Source organism: Ceratina calcarata, unplaced genomic scaffold (assembly GCF_001652005.2).
Source record: "Ceratina calcarata isolate Rehan_Ccalc_2016 unplaced genomic scaffold, ASM165200v1 scaffold557.2, whole genome shotgun sequence".
NCBI classification, from domain to species: Eukaryota; Metazoa; Arthropoda; class Insecta; order Hymenoptera; family Apidae; genus Ceratina; species Ceratina calcarata.
In genome coordinates this window covers 624,917-647,817 of record NW_017176762.1, presented here as the reverse complement: position 1 = coordinate 647,817, position 22,901 = coordinate 624,917, and the positions used below count along the sequence as shown (strand labels likewise).

The 22,901-nt window shown below is 41.3% G+C and overlaps 3 protein-coding genes across 7 annotated transcripts in view; 1 reads left to right on the top strand and 2 right to left on the bottom strand.

Annotated features, from left to right (window-relative positions):
* Nucleotides 1-1,544: 1,544 nt before the first annotated feature.
* On the bottom strand, nucleotides 1,545-10,230 carry LOC108629293 (synaptic vesicle glycoprotein 2A). Of its 4 annotated transcripts, none has more exons than XM_026817171.1 (13): nucleotides 9,580-10,227; nucleotides 6,217-6,641; nucleotides 6,023-6,082; nucleotides 5,787-5,948; nucleotides 5,074-5,236; nucleotides 4,479-4,600; nucleotides 4,177-4,415; nucleotides 3,562-3,731; nucleotides 3,321-3,495; nucleotides 2,910-3,027; nucleotides 2,368-2,527; nucleotides 1,939-2,066; nucleotides 1,545-1,873 (listed from the first exon to the last, which is right to left on the bottom strand). In XM_026817171.1, the coding sequence occupies exons 2-13, from the start codon at nucleotides 6,263-6,265 to the stop codon at nucleotides 1,824-1,826; spliced, it is 1,596 nt and encodes a 531-aa protein (XP_026672972.1). In that variant the 5' UTR covers nucleotides 6,266-6,641; nucleotides 9,580-10,227; the 3' UTR covers nucleotides 1,545-1,823. The 4 variants fall into 4 exon arrangements, with proteins under 4 accessions (XP_026672972.1, XP_017887379.1, XP_026672973.1 ...); XM_018031890.2 differs by lacking the exon at nucleotides 9,580-10,227 and adding an exon at nucleotides 6,849-6,968; XM_026817172.1 differs by lacking the exon at nucleotides 6,217-6,641.
* The window catches only part of LOC113464844 (uncharacterized), a 31,879-nt gene continuing 15,843 nt past the window's right edge, over nucleotides 6,866-22,901 (top strand). The window contains exons 1-3 of one of the 2 annotated variants that reach the window (XM_026817175.1): nucleotides 6,866-7,017; nucleotides 7,220-7,331; nucleotides 7,424-8,407. In XM_026817175.1, the coding sequence (XP_026672976.1) occupies nucleotides 6,868-7,017; nucleotides 7,220-7,331; nucleotides 7,424-7,434 (273 nt within the window). In that variant the 5' untranslated portion in view covers nucleotides 6,866-6,867 and the 3' untranslated portion in view covers nucleotides 7,435-8,407. Of the gene's footprint in view, nucleotides 7,018-7,219; nucleotides 7,332-7,423; nucleotides 8,408-22,901 lie in introns of those variants that run through there. The other variant, XM_026817174.1, reaches the window with a different exon arrangement.
* The window catches only part of LOC108629269 (uncharacterized), a 26,058-nt gene continuing 13,825 nt past the window's right edge, over nucleotides 10,669-22,901 (bottom strand). Inside the window, exons 4-6 of the mRNA XM_018031841.2 lie at nucleotides 20,412-20,530; nucleotides 17,357-17,450; nucleotides 10,669-16,867 (exon numbers count right to left, since the gene is read on the bottom strand). Of these exons, the coding sequence (XP_017887330.1) occupies nucleotides 16,700-16,867; nucleotides 17,357-17,450; nucleotides 20,412-20,530 (381 nt within the window). The 3' untranslated portion in view covers nucleotides 10,669-16,699. The remainder of the gene's footprint in view (nucleotides 16,868-17,356; nucleotides 17,451-20,411; nucleotides 20,531-22,901) is intronic.

Below are 22,901 nucleotides of genomic sequence, written 5' to 3'. Positions count from 1 at the left end.
AGAATTACTATATTTATTTCATATTACTATAGTAATGAATTCTATTTATTGATGATAATAATTCCAATTCAATACAGACTAAGAGTTTAGAGGGGTCAATGGTTCGATTGGAACAGAACGATGCAGATATGTCTTCGGTCGGAATACGAACGAGACTAATCCTGCTTCCTGCCTCCCAGTCCTCCTTCGATTTTAGACCAACATCCGTCGGAATACATTCATTGTAACGACGAATCGCGATATATCGTAAAGATTGATCACATTACTTATGTTACTATATAAAATCATTTGACTGAATACTATTGTTAGTCTCAGACAATCTAATAATAAAATAATAAAAATAAAGAAATAGTGTATAGTATATGCTTCAAAGATGCTGTTCAAGTTCATTTAGTATGAGTTAAGTATATGCACATACTGGTAAAATATTTTTAAACGAAAATGCTGATCACACGCTTGAGCGGTGGAATTGTAAATACTGTTTGCGCATTAATTAACAATGCCGTCTCGGCAGGCGTTAAAAAGGATTATACATATGTATCTAAATAAATATGTATGACGTGACTGAAAATATATAATTTATATTCTGCATTCTGCTTATACGGTGAAGGATAACTTGATCCTTACAGCGATAACGTGGGTGTGTGCATTATATTTGAATCTCGATTTCATGAACGAAATCGAGTCATTCAGGCAATATTAAGGATGTATTGGCTGTACAGTCAATTCCAAAAGTTTATGTACCTTACAAAGAAGAATTGCCTGTAATTAAGAAGAAAAACGAAAAAACAGCTTTTCGTCAATAACTCGTTAAATATTAATGCTAGCGAAAAACTTTTATATAGAAATTGTAGATCTCGTCGCTCTCTACAAGAAAGGTCCTATACAATTTTAAGCTTAAGCAGCTTCTGTTTTTGTATCCTATAATTGGGTAAGTCAATTTTCCTTCTTAGTTATTCGAATTATGTTTAATATCAAACTCTGGTCTCTTTAATAAAGAAAAATATTTTTACTTTTCCTCTCAAGGTAATAATAATATTCCTCTCTGTTGGTATAGTTTTTGTGAAAATTAAGATCGGAATTGAATTCGGTTAGACTTGCATATAAAATTGCGATCGATCTTTCGATTCCGACATTATTTATGTTACCCGGCTTGCGCAACAAGGCGCACTGTGTGCGAATACTGTGCGCGCCAATTGTCGCGTTCGAGTTGGAGTAGCATTATTGGACGTTCCATGAATCACATTATTATACTGTTAATTGGATTCGTGAATCGATGCTCGTTCATTCGTCAATCAGCGGAACAGAAAGTCTATACACATACAAGCATTTTTATTTGATCAGATATTCAAGATTATTTAAGCGTTCTTCGCTGTTACATAATCAATTTGAATTTTTCCGAGACGAGTTTAAAGAGAATGATAATGATGAATGACACATTCAACGACACTCGATCGAATTTATGTAAGAAATAATAGTAACGCAATCTGGAATCTGTTTAGAATTTGAAGTACTTCTCATTGGAATTTGTAATCAAAGTGTTCTCTCGATTTGGGTAAACGTTTTATTTAACAATTATTAAAATATGTTTCCACCGGGGAGAATATTTCTGACAATCGATAAAAAAATTCAGTTGGTAGCGAAGTAGAGGCAGAGTTCTCTGTATTTGATAACACACCGATAAAGTACGTTGCGGGTATATCACAATTGGGGCGAGGGTGCGTTGCCGACCGACGATGACGGTACTGTTTCCACGTATCACGGGAAAAATCGATGAGATTTCTCCTCCGGTACAGTCGTTCAGTCGCCGGATCGAGTCTCTTCTATGATCCCCTCACTGATTGTGGATGGAAGAAGGATGCGCAAAAGCAAACTGAACATAAATCAGATACGAGGGTTGAAAAACAGGGTTGAATTCGGTCTTAATCGGTGACTCACCGAACAGGAGACCTCCAATTCCCATGAATCCTACTAGACAGTCCACGTCCAACAATGCGGAAAACGCGAAATTCCCAACGATGGCTCCCACGTTCCCTACAGCCGTCAGCATATTCAAACTGGTAGATCTATAATCGTTGTAAAATGAAATTGAAATCACTTGAAGTGATAAATAAAAACAACTTTAGGTATGAGAACTCTAGAATGAATTTAGTGAAACAAGGGTTGAAGAAACGTCATACTGCTGCAATTGTAGTTTTTGAAAACGTTATCCAGTCGTGTATAAGAACATAGTGCTACGTAATTATTCCTATGCATCGACACAGTGTAATTATGTATTTTATAATACATACGATATAAATGTTCGCGACACAACGTTTGAACATATGGAATAGCTGATGAGTTAATTGCAACGGGGGCGTATTTTACCTTAAAGGGATAGGAATAACGTCGACGTTCACGGCAGTAACGATATTACCCGTTATCCTCATAGTCACGATGATAGCGCTTGCCAGCGTCAGCATATAGGGTGCAGATTGCGCCCAGTTCATTCCAAAACTGCTTACCACGGATAGGAAGAAGGCGGCGGCTGCAACAGTTCCAGCTTATGCATTTCAGAATGCACTACATCAAATTGCACTATTTTATGTGAACACGTTACGTACACAAAACTAAGTATACGTCCGCGGTTAGAGAAGTTACGTGGAAAATTGTGTAAGATAAAATCAATTATATTATGATCTTAATTAAATTTATATGTGATTGTGCACCAAAAGAAAGATAAAGTATATATCTGTTGATTTTCTATTCCTTTTATGTCTAGTCATGTTAGTTAATTTTATGTTTGTTGTAGGATGGGTTAGTTTAAATTAGTTATAGTTTAATAGAAATAAATGAANTATATATATATATATTATGATTTAAAAAATGAATAATAATCATAATCGTCGTTAATCAATGACGATTCTTACCCATTATCAGTTTTCTTCTAAATTTCGTGGTGGTTATTATACCGGCAAGGAAAGAAAACACGACCGCCGATGACGCGATGATGGCTGAATTCTGATATACCGTCGCCCTAATCGTCCACTTAAAAAAGAGTTGTCATATTGTATTCTCTTCTAAATCCTCTGTTCCCTACTCTCTTTCACAACATTGTTCCTACATCCTTTAAATTATTCTTCTCACCATTCAAACTCTTCCTAACATTACATTATACATGAGCACATTCTCCAGACTCTCAGATGTTAGTTTCAGTATTTATTTTATTATTAAATGAAACTTGCGCGACATGAACTTGTTTCTTTCAAACAGATTCTGGAATTCATTAAAATACATGTACTGAATATTGAAAGTCGATCGTACACGTAATAAATACTGACCTGTATACAAATACTGTCGAAACCCGGGCAGTCTAGGTAATCCCTGGCCGGAATGGTATTCCGGCGATCTAACATCTCGCACATGGTCGGCGCACGGTCCTTGTTCCACCTCTCATTGTCGAAATTATTCAAGATGATGAACATATGCGGCACCCAAAGTCTCATCGTGTGAAATCTACGCAAATGTACAACACGCGGGGTGCAAACGAAAGTGTTTCTTAATAAATCATGCAGGACTTACCCCAACATGCTGCCGAATTGAAGGAAATTGAGAAAGGCGACGGCGTGCAAATACGGCGACGAAAACAGAAGTTTGGTATTGTAACAGGCGAGTCGTAGCTTATCGGCGTTCGCCTTGAATAACGACGGCTGCGACAGCGGTAGGTCCTTCCATATGAGCAATCTTTTTATCTAAAAAAAAAAAAAGAACAAGAGGAAAGGAATAAAGTGGATAGGAGAAAAACAATGGGAGCGAAACTGGCTTGAAATCTCGAGTGAATTACGGGTTCGGTGTTGTCCGCCGACGCGACATATCTCCAGAGAGAAACGACTTTTATTCCACTGTGAAAATACTATCTCGTGTTTGTTTTTACCAAAAATCGTTTCAGTAGCTTTCGTTTTATAATTGCATTATAAATCAATGAAATGTCGTTTTAATTATATTTTTATGTAGATATAAATATTGTAATTAGTATTGTTATTTTGAAAAAAAGCATTCTAGTCATTTAATAAGTTGTCACTGAGAATGTATGGAATATGCATTGTACTTTTATTAAACGCTGAAGTATATTGTTCGTCACAACTCCTTTTCCCAGGATCGACAATTTGTTTGACAAAAAAAAAGCTGAGATCTTACCGGAAAAGTATCCGCCGGCTTCCCTAAATTGATGCAGTACATTTTTCCTAGTAACTTCAAAGCCTCGTTCGGTTTACCGATTTCTAACAAGAATTTGGGACTCTGAGGCAGCGTGCTGGCCGTGACGAGGCCGACAACGTGCACGATGGAACACAGCAACAGGTAAACCCGCCACGCGGAGTACCGTCGATCGAACACGTTCACGACGAACGTCAAAGGGGTGATCAGGAACGCGATTACTGAAAAATAAATACGGTTGCTCGAACAACGAGGGAAATTAAATGGATGATGCTACGACTTACTTGCTGGGAAAACAATCGCAACGTTCATCGCGAAACCGCCCCATCTCGTGAAGTTCGCTTTGTATTTAGTCGCGTGAAACTCGGAGAGGTAAGCGGCAACCATCGAGAATGGCCCCCCAGCGCTGAAATTTTCATCTCCCCGAGTGAATTTATAATTCAAGCTGGGAACGTAAGCTTGTTCGAACCACGGACGTCATGATGTTACATTTTACAGTAGGTCGTCGATTTATATAAAGCCATTTCTTCCGGTCACAGACTAGTATGTGTATTTAAGTGTCAGATAAAGATACAGAAAACAAACAGTGATTATCTTTCATTTTTCCTTGAAATCTAATTTTCTCGAACTTTACTATGTATGAAAGATTAAGATTAATTTTCAAATGATTAAAAAATAAGGAACGATTTCAACAGTTTTACGATATCATTGAAAAATTATATCAATTAGTTTATCTTTTTATCTAGTAATACGTTTGGTAAATCACGAAGTGGGAAGAAAATCCTTTGGTCGCAGATAACAATATTAAACGAGATATGTGCGTGACAATGGTTGCAACGTCCATATTTCGATGCTTGTTGAGAGATCGATTTGACTCACAGAATACCGCTAAGAAATTTGATAAGCAGCATCACGTAGTATGAATCAACGGAGGTAGAGAAGATATTGAGAATAGAATCCGCTAAGAGGCCGAGGACGAACAGGTTCCTTTTCCCGACGTAGGGTGTTACGTGGTCCCATAAGAAGCTGGTCAACGTCATGGCTGCGTGAATTCGAAAAGGGACAATTGAAGACTCATCCGTACGAGATATTTGTTTAAGGCTGTATAGGCTATATACTTAAACAATGCTAGCACGTTGAATTTGTTACTATAGATTCCTATTACTATTAAAAAGCTACTTGTAAAATTTTAAATCAATTCATGGGTTTTTTGAAAAATTATAGTGACCTAAAATTTGCATGTACTCTTATGATAATCAGCAATAACCCAAAGAAAACTTTATTTGATCTTGAAAATAATCCAGAAAAAACGGTGATAAACACTTGAAAAAGGTCATATCGAATCGCCAGTGTTTTATGAACAAATTTCTCTTCAAATCATTGTTCTTCCGATGTCTAATTCCTTTTTAATTATAGGAAATGCGTTTTTCTAAGGTACATAAATTTTTGGAACTGACTGTATAGCCAATACATCCTTAAGAATTCAGAATCGGATTTTTTTAAGGTTCAAATACGATTAATCTCAATGAATGAAATGTTTGACTGTTTCAAATGAAATGAATGTTTAACTGGAAGGGAACGAGGCAGCGTACCTATGAAGGGTATCGAGACCAGGACACCCTTGCGGATGAAAGTGAGGTCTAACTCGCACTCGGCGGAAGCCAGAAAGAAGGCGGTCGTGGTCGTGTCGAAGATCCCGGCCCACGCGACAGGCAACGCGGCCACCAATAGAAACACGTTAAACTTTCCATATCCTGCAAACGACACGAATATACAAGAGAAGAAGAGTTTGCGGAGAATCCCAACGAATTGACATCCATCGTCTGACCTGTCTCCGTCAACGCTCTCTCGATATCCGCTGCTCCATCCAACGGGTCGTCGGGTTCCACTGCAAAATTACGGGAAACGTGACGGGCAAAACAGCAGATCCGTCGCGCGCGTCCGGACGCCAAAACGCAACGTCGCGTCGCGCATTGTGTAACCCTCAACGGTAATTACGCAAGCCCGAGCACAGTTTCTCACCGTTTATCGTCGAGATTTTCCCGTTGCCACTGCTACCGTTCGTCACCATCTTTTTCTATATGCACCTGCCGTGTGTCAATTACAGTTCTCGCTATGGAAAATCGGAACCGTAGGCGAACGACCGATCGGACCGCGTCCACCGTTCGATTCCGCGGCACTTGCGAAGCGGTCGCTTCGTTCACTGGCAACCGTCCTACTCGAAGTGGTTCAACTTGCCAATTAAAACGGGTCAAACGATTTAATAGTTACGACTGTCCACTAAAGTCCGAGAGTTATCGCGCGGAACCGTGCGTCACACCATCCTCCAATATCGCCGATTTACTATCGTTCATCAAGTATACAGTCAGGTTCCCGTCCCGATTTCCATCGACAATATCCTCGCAAACTTTGCTTATTGCCTTATATCGACGTATGTCTGTTCCTGTCTAAAACCGTGTAAAATACGTGACAAATGGATCTGATTTTCTCAAACTCGTTTTTGCCGCTCTCGAATGCTCCAGTTTACAGTTAAATGACTAATGATTGGATAGCTTCCGACAGTGTCGAAACATCCGTAAACAGGCAACTTTTTGAAGTTCCTTTGATAAGATAACTAGAATCGGAGACACGTTCGCGATCTGGCGACAACTAACCTGGATAATTCGCGGTCTTATGGTGCGTAGATTTGTTATCGTTATCGAGGGGACTGCGTTTCTTTCAAGAACTTTGGAAGCAATCAGATACGGACGCTCCCGTGCGACGAGAGGGACGGTTCGAACAGAACTACCGTCCGTAGCCCAAGTGATCGACGTGATATTCGAGGTGAGAAACGAAACGTCGTTCCAGTCGATTAATTATTATTACAGATTCATATCGTTTACGTCACCGCGTCCTGACCATAAGTCGTATCGCAATCATCTATTTAGATCTAGATTCGCGCAAAATCTGAAGCTGTGATTTCCGGTGATAGTGTCATCGCGACTGTGCCATCTCTACGAACTTACTCTGACCGTCTCTCTTTCAGTTGGAATTCACTGTACGCAGGTTGCTATATTTACTTCGACGACGAACGGGGAAAACGTCATCGACGATAGACGATGCGTCGCGTCGAGACAGCTGGTTTCGCTTGCAAATAAGTAAGTCATTCTCCTCAGTTACGAGACAAGTTTCGCGATCATATGATCGCAAGTCTTGTGACCAAGGCTGATGATAATATTCATATTGGTAGAGAGCACGTAATCGGATCGATACAACTTACGCCGTTAAAGGTCGAGTTAGGCTCACGATTTCTCGGTACGACGTTCGTTACGAATTTTAATAGTGCCACGAAATTTTTTGCATACGAAATCAATTACGGCGTGGAACCGGCTCGGCGTACCTTGAGAACAACAAATAAAATTCACCGACGAGTTTACACGACGTAAGAAATTGACTACGGTAAACGAATCAAAGGCGAGAAAATGAAATCCACGTACAATCAATCAAATTCTTGTGCAATCAATCTTTGCAGATTCTTACATAAGATTGCGTACACAAATTCCCTCAAGTGAATCGTGTAACGAAAACGTATTGTACGATAAAGTAGGAAGCCTTTTTGCGACAGTTGCGTCGAATTGAATTTCGGGGGATGGATGAGGGTTAACGAGGTTCCGGCGCGGCGTCGCGTCAAAAGCTAATGACACAAAGATAATCCCTTTGCGTGTCTCCGCGTGCCGAGCCGTCGCCGGAACCGCGACGAGCGGGCTGTTCAAAGTTCTCGTAATTTGCGGTTTTCACGGTTGTTTGTTTGCGCACCGATCTTCCCCGCTCATTACGCGCTATGCACTCACTCGCCGGCCTAAAGATAGACGAATCAGTTATCGCAACGAATTAACCGCGAGTCACGGGATCCTTGTTCTTTTTCCTCGATTCACCGTAGAGCAAACATAAACACTGAGAGAGCAAATTCGGAAATGTGTACGAAAATATGCGTCTGACGTTACTTTACTACAACGCGCATTCTCCGTTAAAGATGAGAGCATTTAAACAATAATGCAAAGCCAGAATGCAACACCATCCTCTGATACAAAGATTGCCATCACTCATAATAGCGATTCCCGTTCCACTGGCTGGGCAAGCAAACCCCTCGAAGAATTTCAATATTTTTCTGCTACGAATTATCCCGGAGAAGCTTTGTCGTGTCTCGTATTCGAGATGAACTCGCCTCACAGAAGGAAACGTACAAAATGCTGTGTTACCCCGTAGACAGGAGGACACGAAAAAAGTTTCCGCGAAAGAGCTTTTCCGCCGCTTTGTTTTCCGCCGGCAGCGTTAATTAAATTGCGTCTCGGACGAGGAAAAGAAAAACGTACAGAGAAAGAGAGAGAGAGAGAGAGACAGGCAAAGCGAAACTGCCGTTTCGCTGGGACAACGATTGTACACTGGGTCTTCGCGTTCCGCGAGATCTTGATGCACGCTTTTCAACGAACCCACGCCCCGTTTTCTTCGCCAAGAATTACACTTCGTTCAAGAAACGTATGCGACCTTCGAGCCGCGTTCCTTTCCAATGTATTATACTTATCTACCGCAACTCTCACCTTTTCTCGCCGAGAAGCCCACGGTGTTCTCCTTCGTACCTAATTAATGAGTCTTTCAGTCAAGATCTTTATAAATTGTAATTAAAACGCGGAATTACGTGATAATTAAGATGTGACTTTAATTACGGGAATCTGAAATTAACATCTTACCATCATCCTTGCGTGATAAAAACAATTAGATGAAATACTTGAACTACATTGCGTAAGACGTTTTATTTCATTGACTCAGTGATAAATGGTCCACGATAACGATTCTTTTCACTCCATAGAGTATATTGCGTTTTTAAAATCTTTTGTTGAAATTGAAGAATGAATCGAGGAAAGGAACGAAATTAAAGAAAAGAAACTCGTTGAATTCTCAATCGTTACCCGTCCAGCAATTTTCTACTAAATCTCCTATCGTTTCCTACGTGGTGTATATCTATGGAGATGGATCGATAATTCCATCGAAACGGTCAGGCGAGCGAGGAGGGTGAAAATCGAGATGGACCAGCCAGAAGTAGGTCGCGGGTGATCCGGCTTGTTAGAAAAAAGTTGGATTTCGGTTTGCACGCGAACGCGCGCGCGACGCGAGTTCGAGGGAACTTTTCCTCTTTCCCTCGACGTTCCGTCTCGAGTTCCATCCGCAGAGAGAAATCCGAGCAGAGAAGGCAGGAGTGAGAGAGAGAGAAAGACTAACACCGAAAATCCTACGAGACGATGAGAGTAGCGGGAACAATTGGGACGTTAAAGGGGGAAACCGAGAGACACCAAACTGTCGGCAAACTGTATTTACCGTTGTTGCTGGCAAACGCGCGCCACTACTTACACATTGTGTTCACCGTTTCGGCCAACTTTCCTCACGATCTCCCGCGGTTCCGCCTCGTGTTTTCCTTAAATACGACGCTAACTCGGAGATAAGCCCGAGACTAGTAAAACCGGCGCCAGTTTCCCTCCGCCTTCGTTCTCCGGCCCTTCCTTGCTAACGGCAGTCGCCTTAATTCTAGTAAGAAAGGAGAACGGTTGAAAAATGCGGGACGGAGAACATCGACTTCTGAGTTCTCGCGAAATAGCTCGCCGACAGAACGGGTGGAAGGACGTTCCGCAGTATTTTGCAGACTCGAGGCTTGCTGCCTGTCGGAACTTTCACAAATTCTCTTTCCAAACTTTCGTGTAGACTTCACACGGCCACTGTATGTTCATTCTCGTACAGTCACACGCACGCTTTGTACTGCACGGAGTTACAGCTGCAACGCGTTTATTAAATGAGTACCAATAGTTCTTCACTTTGGCATGAAACGTGCGGTTCGGCCGGAAACCCTTCACGCCAGGAGCTTTTGAAATTCAAGCGTGCGCGCTCTACGATATTATCTCGAGACAATTAAATTAACCGGTATCGAAAACGAAGTTATTTCGAGCCAGAGCCCTGCTTGCTGCAGATCGACTCGCCGCACCACCGCGCCTACGCATACAAAGTGGTGAAATTTTCGAGGCGTTCGAACAGCGCACCTAAATGCATTGTCGCGTCGCGTTAATTAGATACTCGCGCTCCAATGTTCGATAATTGACGTCCGACCAAGCTAAACGTTCACCGATCACCGTCTATTTTGGAACAATGAGTGCACTCCTATCAGTAATAGGCAAATTTTCTGAAATTAAGAACTGACGTACTTGTCTTTGCACTCAACGAAAAGAAGTCTAATCGTTGCAGTAGTGGTTTACGTAAGAAATAGACCAAGTGGCATATGAATTACAAACTATGTAGAGTGAATCATCTATGCGTGTATTACCTCATTCCAATGATTTATGGAAACGATATTGGCATAATGCATGCTAATCGTGAAATAAGTAATATCAAAGGCAAGTATTATTGTAACGTAACGATGAAGTGGAAGGTGGACAGATAAAATGGCGATCGTTCCGTTGTGCGTAAATGTAACATTTATTTCGGCATAAATTATGACGATAGATACATAGATTAGGTATAAATACAAAATGAATTGACTGTAGACAGGACTGTAGTGAAAATACATCGATGCGCGTTATTTTTCTTTTATTCTTTTATCGGTTTCGCACCGGTATTATCCGGGCTTATAAGTTTGATATCGGCGCGACCCTTCGCCTCGCCATCGAATCGCGTCGATTCCTTTACCATTAATCATACCGGTGAAATCTCGTACCGTTCGGTGCGATAACATCCGATATCCAAACCGTTCATACTGTCCGTGACCATCGAGTAAAAACCATTAAAATGACACTTTTTCTCGCCTACATTATTAATACAGCAATAAAAAATAAATCAATACAGCAAAAAACAATGTTCGGGTTTGATTAAAATTGAACTGAACTTAACGTGCTGCAATGTAATTAATGGCTATTTTAAATGGTTTCAACTCGATCCAGAAATGCACTTAACCACAGAATTTACTACTGACACATCGGTGGCATCAACTTTGGCGGTATTCTACGATACAAAATATTATACTTAATCGCCGACTTTCTTCTGAGCAACGTTCATCGCAATCTTTGATTTCTTTCTGTGTTCCGTTTTGATTCTGGACCGCCGCCAGTACTTCTTTAGTCACGGCGGCGATAGTTCGTTGCTTTCGATACCAAGGGAGGAAGGGAGGGCCAAATCGGTGGACAGAAAGGATTATTTTGAGTTTTACAGGGTAAGAGACAGACGTATTAGGAGAAGAACGCATCATTTTAGCACCGGACGATGGAACATATCGCGTTCATACGAGCGCCAGTCAAGTTCCTGTAAATTCATAGTATTATACATTTGATTGCGCAAGATTCAGTCAAAACATTCTGTGTGATTCACGAACCGTTTTTAGAATTATCGTCAAGAATCTGAAATTTCAATGATTCCTCCAGTCATTAATCATTCAAGCTTGATTACATCTTATCGAGTATCGTTGTTGTTGTTGTTGTTGTTTTGAACATTCTAATAATTATTTGATTAAATATGGAACCATATATCTTCGTAGCCACTTCATGTTCTGCCTTTACATAAAATGATATACGAAGCCTTTATATGAAATTATATGTGAAGAATTTAATTGATGCATATTTAGTAGGGGAAATCCGGTTCCAAACGATCTCCCAGACGTGTACAGCATTTCCGGGACGGTTTCGCGAATCGCTTGTCGAAATTTTTTTGATCCGAAATCTTGCGTTAACATATCGGAGGAAAACGCAAGCCCTTTGTTGAGCGCAACGATTTGGCAAAATATCGCTTGTCGCTATAGTACATGCGTCGTCATAAACCTACTTATAAGTTACATTATAATATACCTATGTGTGTATATATATTATACATATAGTTAGTATCTTACGAACCGTTTCATCCAGTTAATATCATAAATCACAGCCATAGCTTTGAATACGAATACGTTTCTGTTCGCATTCAGAAGACTAATAATAATTACGTGTATGTATATGCATAGTTTATAATATATATGTATGCATCATGTTTCGGCAATAAAGAGATGTAAGCTTTGCTACTGTGTTACTACATTCTGTGTACATACATTCTAATTATCTACGTACATTCAATTCTACCAAACCAAACAAATCAGAAGGGAGCAGACAGCTTGAGCTATTTGAACTAGACTAGACGAAGGAATTACTTTCAACGAAACTGAATTAGGGTACAAGCGTACCAATTAAAATCGAGCTACTCTTCTACCGTGCCTGTGTCCACTATCGAATCTATGCTTGCGTACAGCGATTGAAAATTATAATGGAGTAAGTCAATTGATTGCGTATGTATCTAATGGGTATCTTCAGGTCTGCAGAATGGCTTCTAAAAGATAATATGGCTGTAAAATGTTTACGCACTGAATAAAAGTCAGGTATATAAATATGGTTACAAATAGATGCCGAATGTTCGCGGGTTTAAAGTGTATTTGAGGATACGAATGAAATATGCGATGTACTAAGGAAACGTATATAAAATGTCTGATACGGTTGTAAATAAAGGACGAATGGTTGCCTGCTTGAATTGTGGCTAAGTGTCCCTATAAATAAATATTTTATCTACACTATAAAAATATCAGCGTGGTCATAAACACAGTAATAAAAATATATGGTGATGATATGTGTCATAGGTAGCAAGAATATTGGAAGTATGAAACGTGAACTTGTTATCTCGGCTATTTTCCTTGAAAAAATTTGCTTATACATCTCTCAATGATTCTCGATTTTTACGATTACGATAATTATCTCTACGGGAGAGTTAAAATCAAGATTTTCACTTACTCCATTATGATTCTCTAGCACGAAGTCGACTATCGGCGTTTCGCTATGATCGGGGTCCCCTTCGTCGCTGCGATTACCGCTCGATTCGTAGATCGGTCTCTGGTGGCTAGAAAAAATAAAAATATGCTGCTCGGACGCGATCACAGGGCCGGCGAAGACACGACGAGGAAACGAGGACGCGCGACCGTCGCATCGACGAACGGGGCCACAGCTGGCGATGAAAAAGCGACGATGACGATGATAATAATTAACGATCACATCGACTGTTCTACGACTACCACTACCACAAGTCTACTTTGTTAAATCTTTCTACTTTAGGGCATAGACGACTTCTAAACCCGCTCACTGTTCTCCGTTCCAATCGCCGTATCAATGTCCAAACAGTACGGTCATCGGTACAATCATTACACGAGTTCGTACAGTTCTTATTTTCGCCCAGGACTTATGAAACGTAAATAACAGATATTATATTATTTAATAGCTTTGATAGGTTTTCATTAAATTAGTTCATCAAAGTGACAATATTCGACTTATAATTTACTGATACAATCCGATTTTCAATGCATCGATTCGTAATTTATCAAGAAAGTTAACCGACAATTAAGTTCTAAACGAAAAGAATATAGCTATATTAAATATTCAGATAGAAAGGCAGAAGATTAAAATATTCGTGCTAATATTGTAACATCTGGACTAGAAGAATAAGAGCCGGGAGAATCCGTGAATCAATCTCAGTTTTCTATAATTTTCCGAAAAATGGGGACCAGCGATTTTGAACGGAACCCGGCAAGCGGGAGAGATTAAAAGAGTGAAACTGACTAGAGACCCGTTTGTGCAGCTGACGAAGATGGATACCGTTTTCGAATTCGACGAGAGCTTGCATCGGTGGGCCGAAGCTACGGCTAAGTAGTTAGGAGGGACCGTGATATCGGACGTATACGTTCACTTAAACCGCTATCTACCGATATCTAAATATCTACTTGTATATCGGCTACCTTGAAAATAAGCGAACACAGAGATTTGTATATGTCTGTATCTGTGTTTGTGTTTATGTTTGTGTTTAAGTTTGTGCTTTCGTGTATGAAGACATTAGACAGAACAAGAATTTTACCTACCGTATTTTCTCTCTCTACACGAGCGTGCGAACATCTATATGAGACCCGTAGACGCTGTCGCTATACTATTTTACGTTCAACTGGAAATTGTGTGATAAAAGTACACGAACTTGCAACAATACATTACGACAATTTTTTGTTCTTTCATGCCAATTGCGTAAAATGATATAATCCAACCGAACGATAATTCTCGCGCCATAAATTCACTCCAATTTTTATCTGTCAGCTTATTATATGAATAAAGATAAGATGTTCAATGAAGAAGTAGGAATATTAAAAAGTGATAGGAGAACGACTGTTTTGTTAATTTTCTTGCCTCACGTTCTGGAAATATTCCAATATTTCCGACTATTTCTCATACTCATTCGGTTGAATTATAAATACGTACGCATTCACAAAGTTATCACCGGGTCTCATTAACGTCGAACAAATCTACTTTACTTACAGCAACTACTGGTAAGTCTAGTCTACTAGAAATCCTACCAGAGAGAATCTACTAGAAAAAGCGTCACGTATCTAAATCTACGCTAATATTCTACGATAACATCGATCAAATTTTTTTTCCAAACTTCTACCTACCAGCTGTCAAACGAACATCCCGTTAACTCTATATTATTGGCGATTCTCCATCTGTGGCGTAATCGCGAATCGGCGAGGAATCGAAAGATCGTTCTCTTGATAATAATAAAAGATCGGGGCATTCCCTGTTGGAAACGAAGAGATAAAAGAATAACGTGATCCTCGTCGATTCGCCAACGAAACCATTTCAACCCTGTAACGCGTAATAGCAGTCGACTATATCTACCTATATGTATCTAAGTAGATGGCACACAGAATACTGTCTACTTGGATTCGATCGCTTTCGTTTCTTCTGTCGCAACTACACTGTCCTCCGCAAACATCATAACGATTAATAAACCGCTGCGTAACTATAAAACCAATCAAAGATTTTCAGGGCGTAACATGTCAGCATCTATAAGCGCCGGGAGAAGTCAAATAACAGTCAGTTCTTGACATATTGCCCACGTATCATTGAGTACCCTGTACAGTATGAACGTAACGTCGTATAATATGAGGATTGCACTAGACTAGATTTTATCATAAATCGAATTATACTTAAAAATTTAACGATACGAGAAAGGTGGACAGTTCTTATTGGTTTCATAGTTAACGCGTATAGCAATGTATAATACAACTTGCTTCGATTAACGTTTAAAAAGAATATACATGCATGTGTAGAGTAAAAAAGATCCGACTATCAGAAACGCGTATAATATCGACGTAATTATAAAATCAAACGAATTAGCCCGACGAGCGCGTTTTGCTAATCATCGAACGCTCAGAATAAATTTACGATCGTAGCTTACGTATCTATGTTTGCCGTGGTATTTCTTCTTTCTTTGGTATTTAGATTACATACACAGATTATTGAGCAAAGCCGAAGGTACAAAAATTGTGTGTACAAATCACGATTACGAGGAGTCGAGCATCGAACGCGATCGAGTCGATTCGAGAAAGTCGATGAGAGGCGATGGTCGCGCAGCGGCCGTTTTCTACGCGTCTCTCTACCGCCTTTTTTTTAACAAAAATAAGTATAGGTCGAAGCGTGAGGCCGCTACGCGACAGACGTACCACCAATCCGGAAGCAAAGGATTTATCGCTTTTTTGTTCGCTAGCAACGGAAAAAATTGAAACAAGTCGGCCGACCCGTATCTGATAAAATGATTGGCAATGCCTTTAGGGATGTACAGATCATTCAAAAGTAAAATGAATTCAATGAAGTACATTATAAATTTTTGGTGAAAGAGTTAAGGTGTAAGATAGAGATAATCTTATCAGATACGGATTCCTACCGGCGGCTTTCGTTCACTAAAATATCAGTGAAATCAGGAAAGTTCGTAGCGTGGTACGCGATACGCTTTAGAAAAAGTTTATGCGGAGTTATAATAGTTGGCTAGGAAACTCATTTAATCAGATTTATCATAGAAAACTATTAATTTAATCAAACGATCGAAAATAATGTAAACCTGTAAATTGACGGAAGTCAGAGAAACTGTGATTAATATTGACATTTAAGAATTAGTCGAGTCTTGTACTATAAATCCTTGGAAACTTTTTCCGGTTACCCGATTAAAAGTTGTCGGTGGACGATAAAGCATCGCGTAAAGAAGGACGCGTAGGAAATAACTTACGTGCTAATACTTTAGTGAATACTTTTTTCCTCGATCACCGTTACCCCGTGTGCATGTATACTCGACTTTCGGTATTCGTTCGCCGCCTAGTTTTAAAAACTACTTAAATTCGACCTAAGTTAAACGCTACCTTTGGACGTGTTGTGGTTTTCTCTTTTGCTTGCTTCTTTGATTTCTCGTATCGCGGTTCGGAGCGGAGAATTCGATCCCGATGGAATAGAACCGTGAGGAAACGCTCGATCGTCGGGAGCGCTCGGATCGAGAATATGCATTATGTAATTCGGTTTCAAACACCCGTGTTGCTTTTCCTTCTGTACGCCTGCTACGCGTAATGTTCGCAGTCCACGCACTCGGATAGCGTGGGTGTGGACGGGCACTAGGTGGGATTCGAGTCCTCGTACGCCTTTTCGTAGTCTCGTCGACGAATCACTGCGAAATGAGTCATCTGGAAGGAGTTCGTCTTCTTGCAGCCGCGCTCCAACGTGCCCGTCATACTGTAGCCCATGTTGAAGTCGCTCGACGACACGTTCGACGTCAGGTACAACTGTCCACAGAAAAATACCGACGGTCACAGTCCTATTTCACATCCAGATGTATCGATACGTCATTTTATACTGATCATTGTTACTAATCTTATTTCATCTCAGAAGATTGCAATATTTTTTAGAGGAAAAAGAAATACTATCTGACTCGTTCTACGTGGAATTTATTTCAATACTTTTTATGTGAATTTTCTGTTCTGTACAGTTAAAGGGGTAGACTCTGATTAAATAATGACCAGATCGCGCCAGATTTGACTTTTTTCTTTCTGAAGAGGTACCTGACAACCGGAAAATATTCTCATATAAGGACGAAAAGTGTATTCCCGTAAACCCATATTTTGCTCTATTTTTGCCTGGTTATCGATAAAACAGCAAAAAACGTTAAAATTTTACCGACGCGTGTTTGAAAAGTCACATGAGTACCCTATCCCCTTAATTAATTGATCCGCTTCGATATATTGAATTTATAAGTGGAAAACCATGTAAGATACCTTGAAATCGGGATCAGTGGTCATCCTCTTGAAGGAGCCGATTATGTAAAGCGTGCCTGTCCCCGTGTCTACCATTTTGGCCTGAGTGCTATACCTATAACAGATTCAAATCAGGTGACGGAGGTGGTGCGTATTTATCGAAAAATAAATGTTTTTAAAAAATTTATCAGCTCCTCGTGCGCATCGTTTACAATGTTCGCATATCATTTAAACAAGTACAGATGCGTGGGTCTAATATCAAGGCAAAGTAGAAGGCTTAGTTCGTACACTTGACTGATTTATTAATAGGTTTGGAGATTCGCATGTCGAACAATATTTAATTAATCTTCATAGCGGTGCGTTGAATACTTTAGTTAGTTGGAGAGAACAACCGATCGAACGAGCATATAAATAAAGGAACATTTATTGCCTTTAACTGGGACCATCGCAAACGATACGCCAAACGGAGAAAGTGTAGGTAAGTTCTTTACAGATTTAATCTTAATGAGAATTTAATGGGCAAGAGTTTCCTTGTTTGTACGTTTTCACGTACAAGCAGCCGGTTTATTTCCAGCGGATATCGAATTAAAGGAACAAGCATTCCGACGGACAGCCGTACCGATTCTCACGGGTCAACATTTCACTGGCTCGCGTGTACCTAAGCGCTTTATCGTTTCGCGAATCGCTAATGCGATTACCTGTCCCCTCGCCTACCGCGTTACGCGAATTACAACTTTTTATGTACAGCGAGCGACACAAACGTGCAAATTTCTCGATTTTAGGATTCCTCTCAGATCAGACAGAGATATTTAATCAGAACTGCTAGAATTTTATCGCGATTTTTTATTAGACGGAAGAAAAGATGATTTCTGAACAGTAGTAAAATAATTTCCCAGTTTTCAGTCACAGGATTACTCCAGTTTCATAGACATCAGACAGTACCAGTTCAGTGCGAGAATTCGAAGAGCTTAAAGTGGTTTGACCGACCACGCAGGAAACGAGAATTACGAACACGTGGTGGCGATCTCGCGGGTAGTTAAACCGATTTAAAACCGTGAGTAATTCCCGAGGACGAGGCAAGGGTGCGACGCGAACGCGTAACGGGGGCGGCGGGAGCGGGACGGAATTCGCGAAACGTGCGAGAATAAATAAAACGTGCCGCTCTAGTCGGCCGAGGAGAAATCGTGCCCGCGAAACGAGCCAAGAATAATTAATAAGAAAAGAGTGGTCGGGAGGAAAAAAATGCGGGATGGGGAGTCGTTTTCGGAAGCAGAGGGAGCGAAGAGAAGAGAAAGACGGTGGAGAGGAGAGGAGAGAAGAAGAGCGCAGCCCTACCCGGTGGGACTCGAGGGGCTTATTCCGGCGAGCGCTTCAGCCGGCGACGATCATTAAAAGTTTAAACGCTCTCCATTGAAGTGCGGCGGATCCAACACTCGGTTTAAAATCTACCGTGGCTCTGGCTGCCGCTTTGACTTTTACTCCCCCCCACCTCACCCCCCCCAACCCCTATACCTCGTCCACGGCCGCCGCCGCGTACTCCTCGATTCGCTTCGCAAGGGAAAGTTCCAAGCGGCGAAGCACCCTTTCGATGCCTCGCGTTCCATTCTACGCGTACAAGCATCGATTGCCCGCTCCGCTTCGCTTCGTTTCGCTTCTATTCGTTTTTCACCCGTTCGCTCGAATAAAATTTCTTCCAACTCGCCAACGCGCGGGCGTTAACTTAACGGCGCGCTATCGGGATCGGCTGCGATTCACAGGCTAAACTGCTAGACTGTTCCATAAAACATCGCGGTCGACGAATTTCAATCGGCGTCGATAAACCGTAAGCGCGAACTAAACACTTTCTCTCTTCTGTTTCACTTTCGCGGGATAATTTTCGAGAAAACTTTCGCCGCGTTCGCAAAACCGTATACTAATGTATTTACAGATCAGATAAAAATAATCTTTTTATGCATTTACCATGAGACGACTCAAACTACACTCGTCGACTGAATATATTATATTTTATAAAACCAAGTTTCATTTTCCAAGATTTGATAATAAAATCAACAAACAAAGGATGATATCAAACATGATATTGATTCATTTGTGAGAACACACGCATTCTCTAAATTAGCGATATCTCCTTGCATCTCAATTCTGGTTTAGTATTTCGTGAGTCATTAAGATTTCGGATTAGAGCCGTAATACAATTGCAAGTCTGCAAAAAGTTTCATCAAAGCGGACGATTAATACTCGACTGTGTACTCCTGCAACTCTGACCCGGACCTTAGGAGCATCCAGAAACGAAATCGCGAGCTTTGACCGGTGTCGCGTGCGAACGCGGTCCAAGGTTGCAAACACCGTCGGAGCGGAGCCGTGTTTGCTGTGTAGCTCCGTACGAAAGTTGGAAGCAGTATACGAATCGAGGATCCGGTTTGTTTGCCTTGACTTAACGCGGTCTCGATACCGAGCCGCGGCGGTGCCGAACAAATTCCCGGGGGGGAACGCTCAAAGCTTGTTCCGCTGCAAGCGCCGATTTCTCACTCAGAACACGGTTAGTGCATCGTCGATCTGCTGTTAATGTATACAGCGTAAACTGATAATGAATAATTTTTCAAAAATAGAATCCGTGTCATATATTTGCGGTAAGGTCTCAAGGTTTATATATTATATATATTACAAGGTTGTATCGTTATAATCTAAAATAGAAAACAATATGTCAATGTCGAAAATAGATAATTGTTACGAGGTACGAACCTCGGAGAAAATGTATATATCAAGATTAGAACTGGAAAGGTTAAAGGGAAAACGGAGCGCCAACGTGGGAGAAGGGGGTTACGAGGAGGAAATAAGAGGGTAGCGGTAATTTCGAACGCATCGTCCCTGTAATTCTCGGGTGGCGGCAACGTTAAGCAAGGGATAGGGATTCCGCCCACGTAACCTAAAAGCACAAATTTCCGTTCGCGGTGGGAATACGATTATAGCTGAAACGTCATAACGGTGTACGTGCGCGCGCGACCCGGCTGCAACCACCCCCTCTTTCTTCGCTGGGTGGATCCCATCGTTAACGTTTTCGGTACTCAACGAGACTCACCTCCTGGTTCCAGCTACTTCGACCACCTTGCATCGACTTCGACTCCACCAGAACGGCGTCAAAGTCCAATAGGAACTGCTCGCGCTTCTTGCCCAGCCCTCCTCGGGAAACAAGAGCACCTGCAAGATACACAAAGTGCGCAATATCTTTTAGATTGTAGCCAACTTTCGAGGAAACGATAAGATCGGAAACAAGGGAGAAGAGAAACGGCTGTCCTATTCGATCACAATTTGCATTGAACGAAACTAACGTAACATCTGAATAAAGCCATTATATCGCATAGATGAAATAAAAATGTTTACAATGAATCTCGTTGTAAAGATAATTACAATTCGAAAAGAACCTCTTACAAGGAATAGTACTCAACAGTTGATTTGAAAAATTCGTTGTGATTTACTCGTCAGTTAAACAGCATCCCGTGTTAGACTAAAGATCCGTGAAAGATCCTCACTCTACTAGCTGAATCGGCAAGTGATTTCAGTTTTTGTTCTTCTCGTTACTGTCCAAGATATTGTCGCTTGGCAAGCTCGGGAAGCGGACAGCGTTACGCTCTTAATTGCATTCCTCGAGATTCGCGCGTGACCCGGGACGAACGACGATGAAATTGATAGAGAACGCGGGAGAGAAAGTTTACCGGGTAAGTTCGCCGTTTGTTCGGTAGTAGGGGTAAGCCGATAAAACTCGGCTCGGGGATGTATTCGCTCTGGCAGTGTTTCTGGCACGACGACGCGTCGCGACGGATCGTCGAGGCTTATTTAAGCCCGTATACGAGACCGTCGCGTCGTCGTCGTCGTCGACGTTCTCTGCGCGACGCGACAAAGCGGAAAATACTTTCGCGGACGTTTCCTCGGTGACACGCGGGCGCGTTCCTTCGAATATATCCTCTGGCTCGCGTTCCTCTCGCTCGTTTTCCCGTCACACGGCACTGCACGGCACGCCCGGAGAGCATCGACCTCGCGACCCATCGGCCACGAAACGCGGACCTTTTTGCCACTGCCACGACAACGAGCCGGCAATTTGTTTTCATGGAGTCCTAGAGGCTCTTGTGCTACGTATTTTCCGTATGTATGCATCCACGTACACGCATACTTCCTTTCGTTCGACCCGGGAACCAGGTCATACGTTAATTTCGCGAAATCCTATTGGGACACGCGACAGGGTGCACACATACCGTCACGCGCAGCTTTAATTCCAACACCCTAAACGATTATCCCTAACTTATTGATTTCTCGCTCTACTTTTGACATATTTGTTACACAGTTAAATAGATTTTAATTTAGATGCGAAAATAGGATCACACCCAACGTCTTAGGTGATGAGTGTCACTTGATCACTTTAATTATTAGAAGTAGATATATCCTGATAACGATACACGTACATTTCCCGGAGTTTACGCACACCGGATATACCGGTTAATCCGATAATCCGCCAGTTCGGTCGGTTGCTTCGTCAATCGCTTTATTCTCGTCTCCGCCCCATTCACCCCTTTATCATCTATCCCTCGTAACGCCGATTCACCGTCCTATTCATCGATTAACCCTTGACGCTCGAGGTTTTTCCATTACCGAAGGTGATCGTGCTTTGAAGAAATATGATGTTCATTCATAAAGTTCTAACGAAAGCTGAAGCCGTAGTTCCATTCGTTGAATATTTTATTCGTTGAACGTCCACAGAAGTTTCATAAAAATTATCTCCTACTCTTTATATGTTCACTGGCAAAGTAATGCGCCGCATCAAGAACATGTAATTATACCCCGGTTAATGACTGCCATCTTTTGATAGACCGAGCTCCCGTTTCTCTCATCTAACTCGCATCTGGGAAAAGTTTCTGCGAGGAGACAAGAACGACGACCGGAATTTTAACTAGAATCCAAAAGCGGCACGGAATTTTCTCAAGGAATTTCTCGTTTACTAATTTCCGGGGTCCTTTCTGCGGAAAGCTCAAGGCAGTCGTGTCCCCGAGGCAGAGGACAAAGCGCCAACGAGCATTTTCTGGGTTAGCCGTCCGAGAAAACGGACAGCCCAGTGCGATTCCACGCCGTTCCCGGCGATATAATATACATACATATACCTACTAGCACGCTGGCTAGCCATCTGTACATACGTATTTATGACACACTTGCATGATGATGTAGTAAAGCTGACTGCATGTGCTGAGACTATGTCGGATTAACATTAATAATACGACGTAATCCATTCCTCGATAGAGCTACCGAAATGTTCATTCTGGTATTCCTTTGTATCAATTCTGGCATCAAATAACTTGCAAACTGTATGCAAGAGAAGAAATATTAGCACGTATAGGGAGATCAGTCAGAATTGGCACATAAATGTGTAATGATCTTATCAAAACATGCTATGTACAAATTTATTATATCATGGAGAGACCATTAAGGATGTATAAGCTATATATGTATACTTGAACGATGCTAGCAGGTTGAATTTGTCATTATAGATTTGCAATTATTATTAAAAAGCTATCTGTAAAAT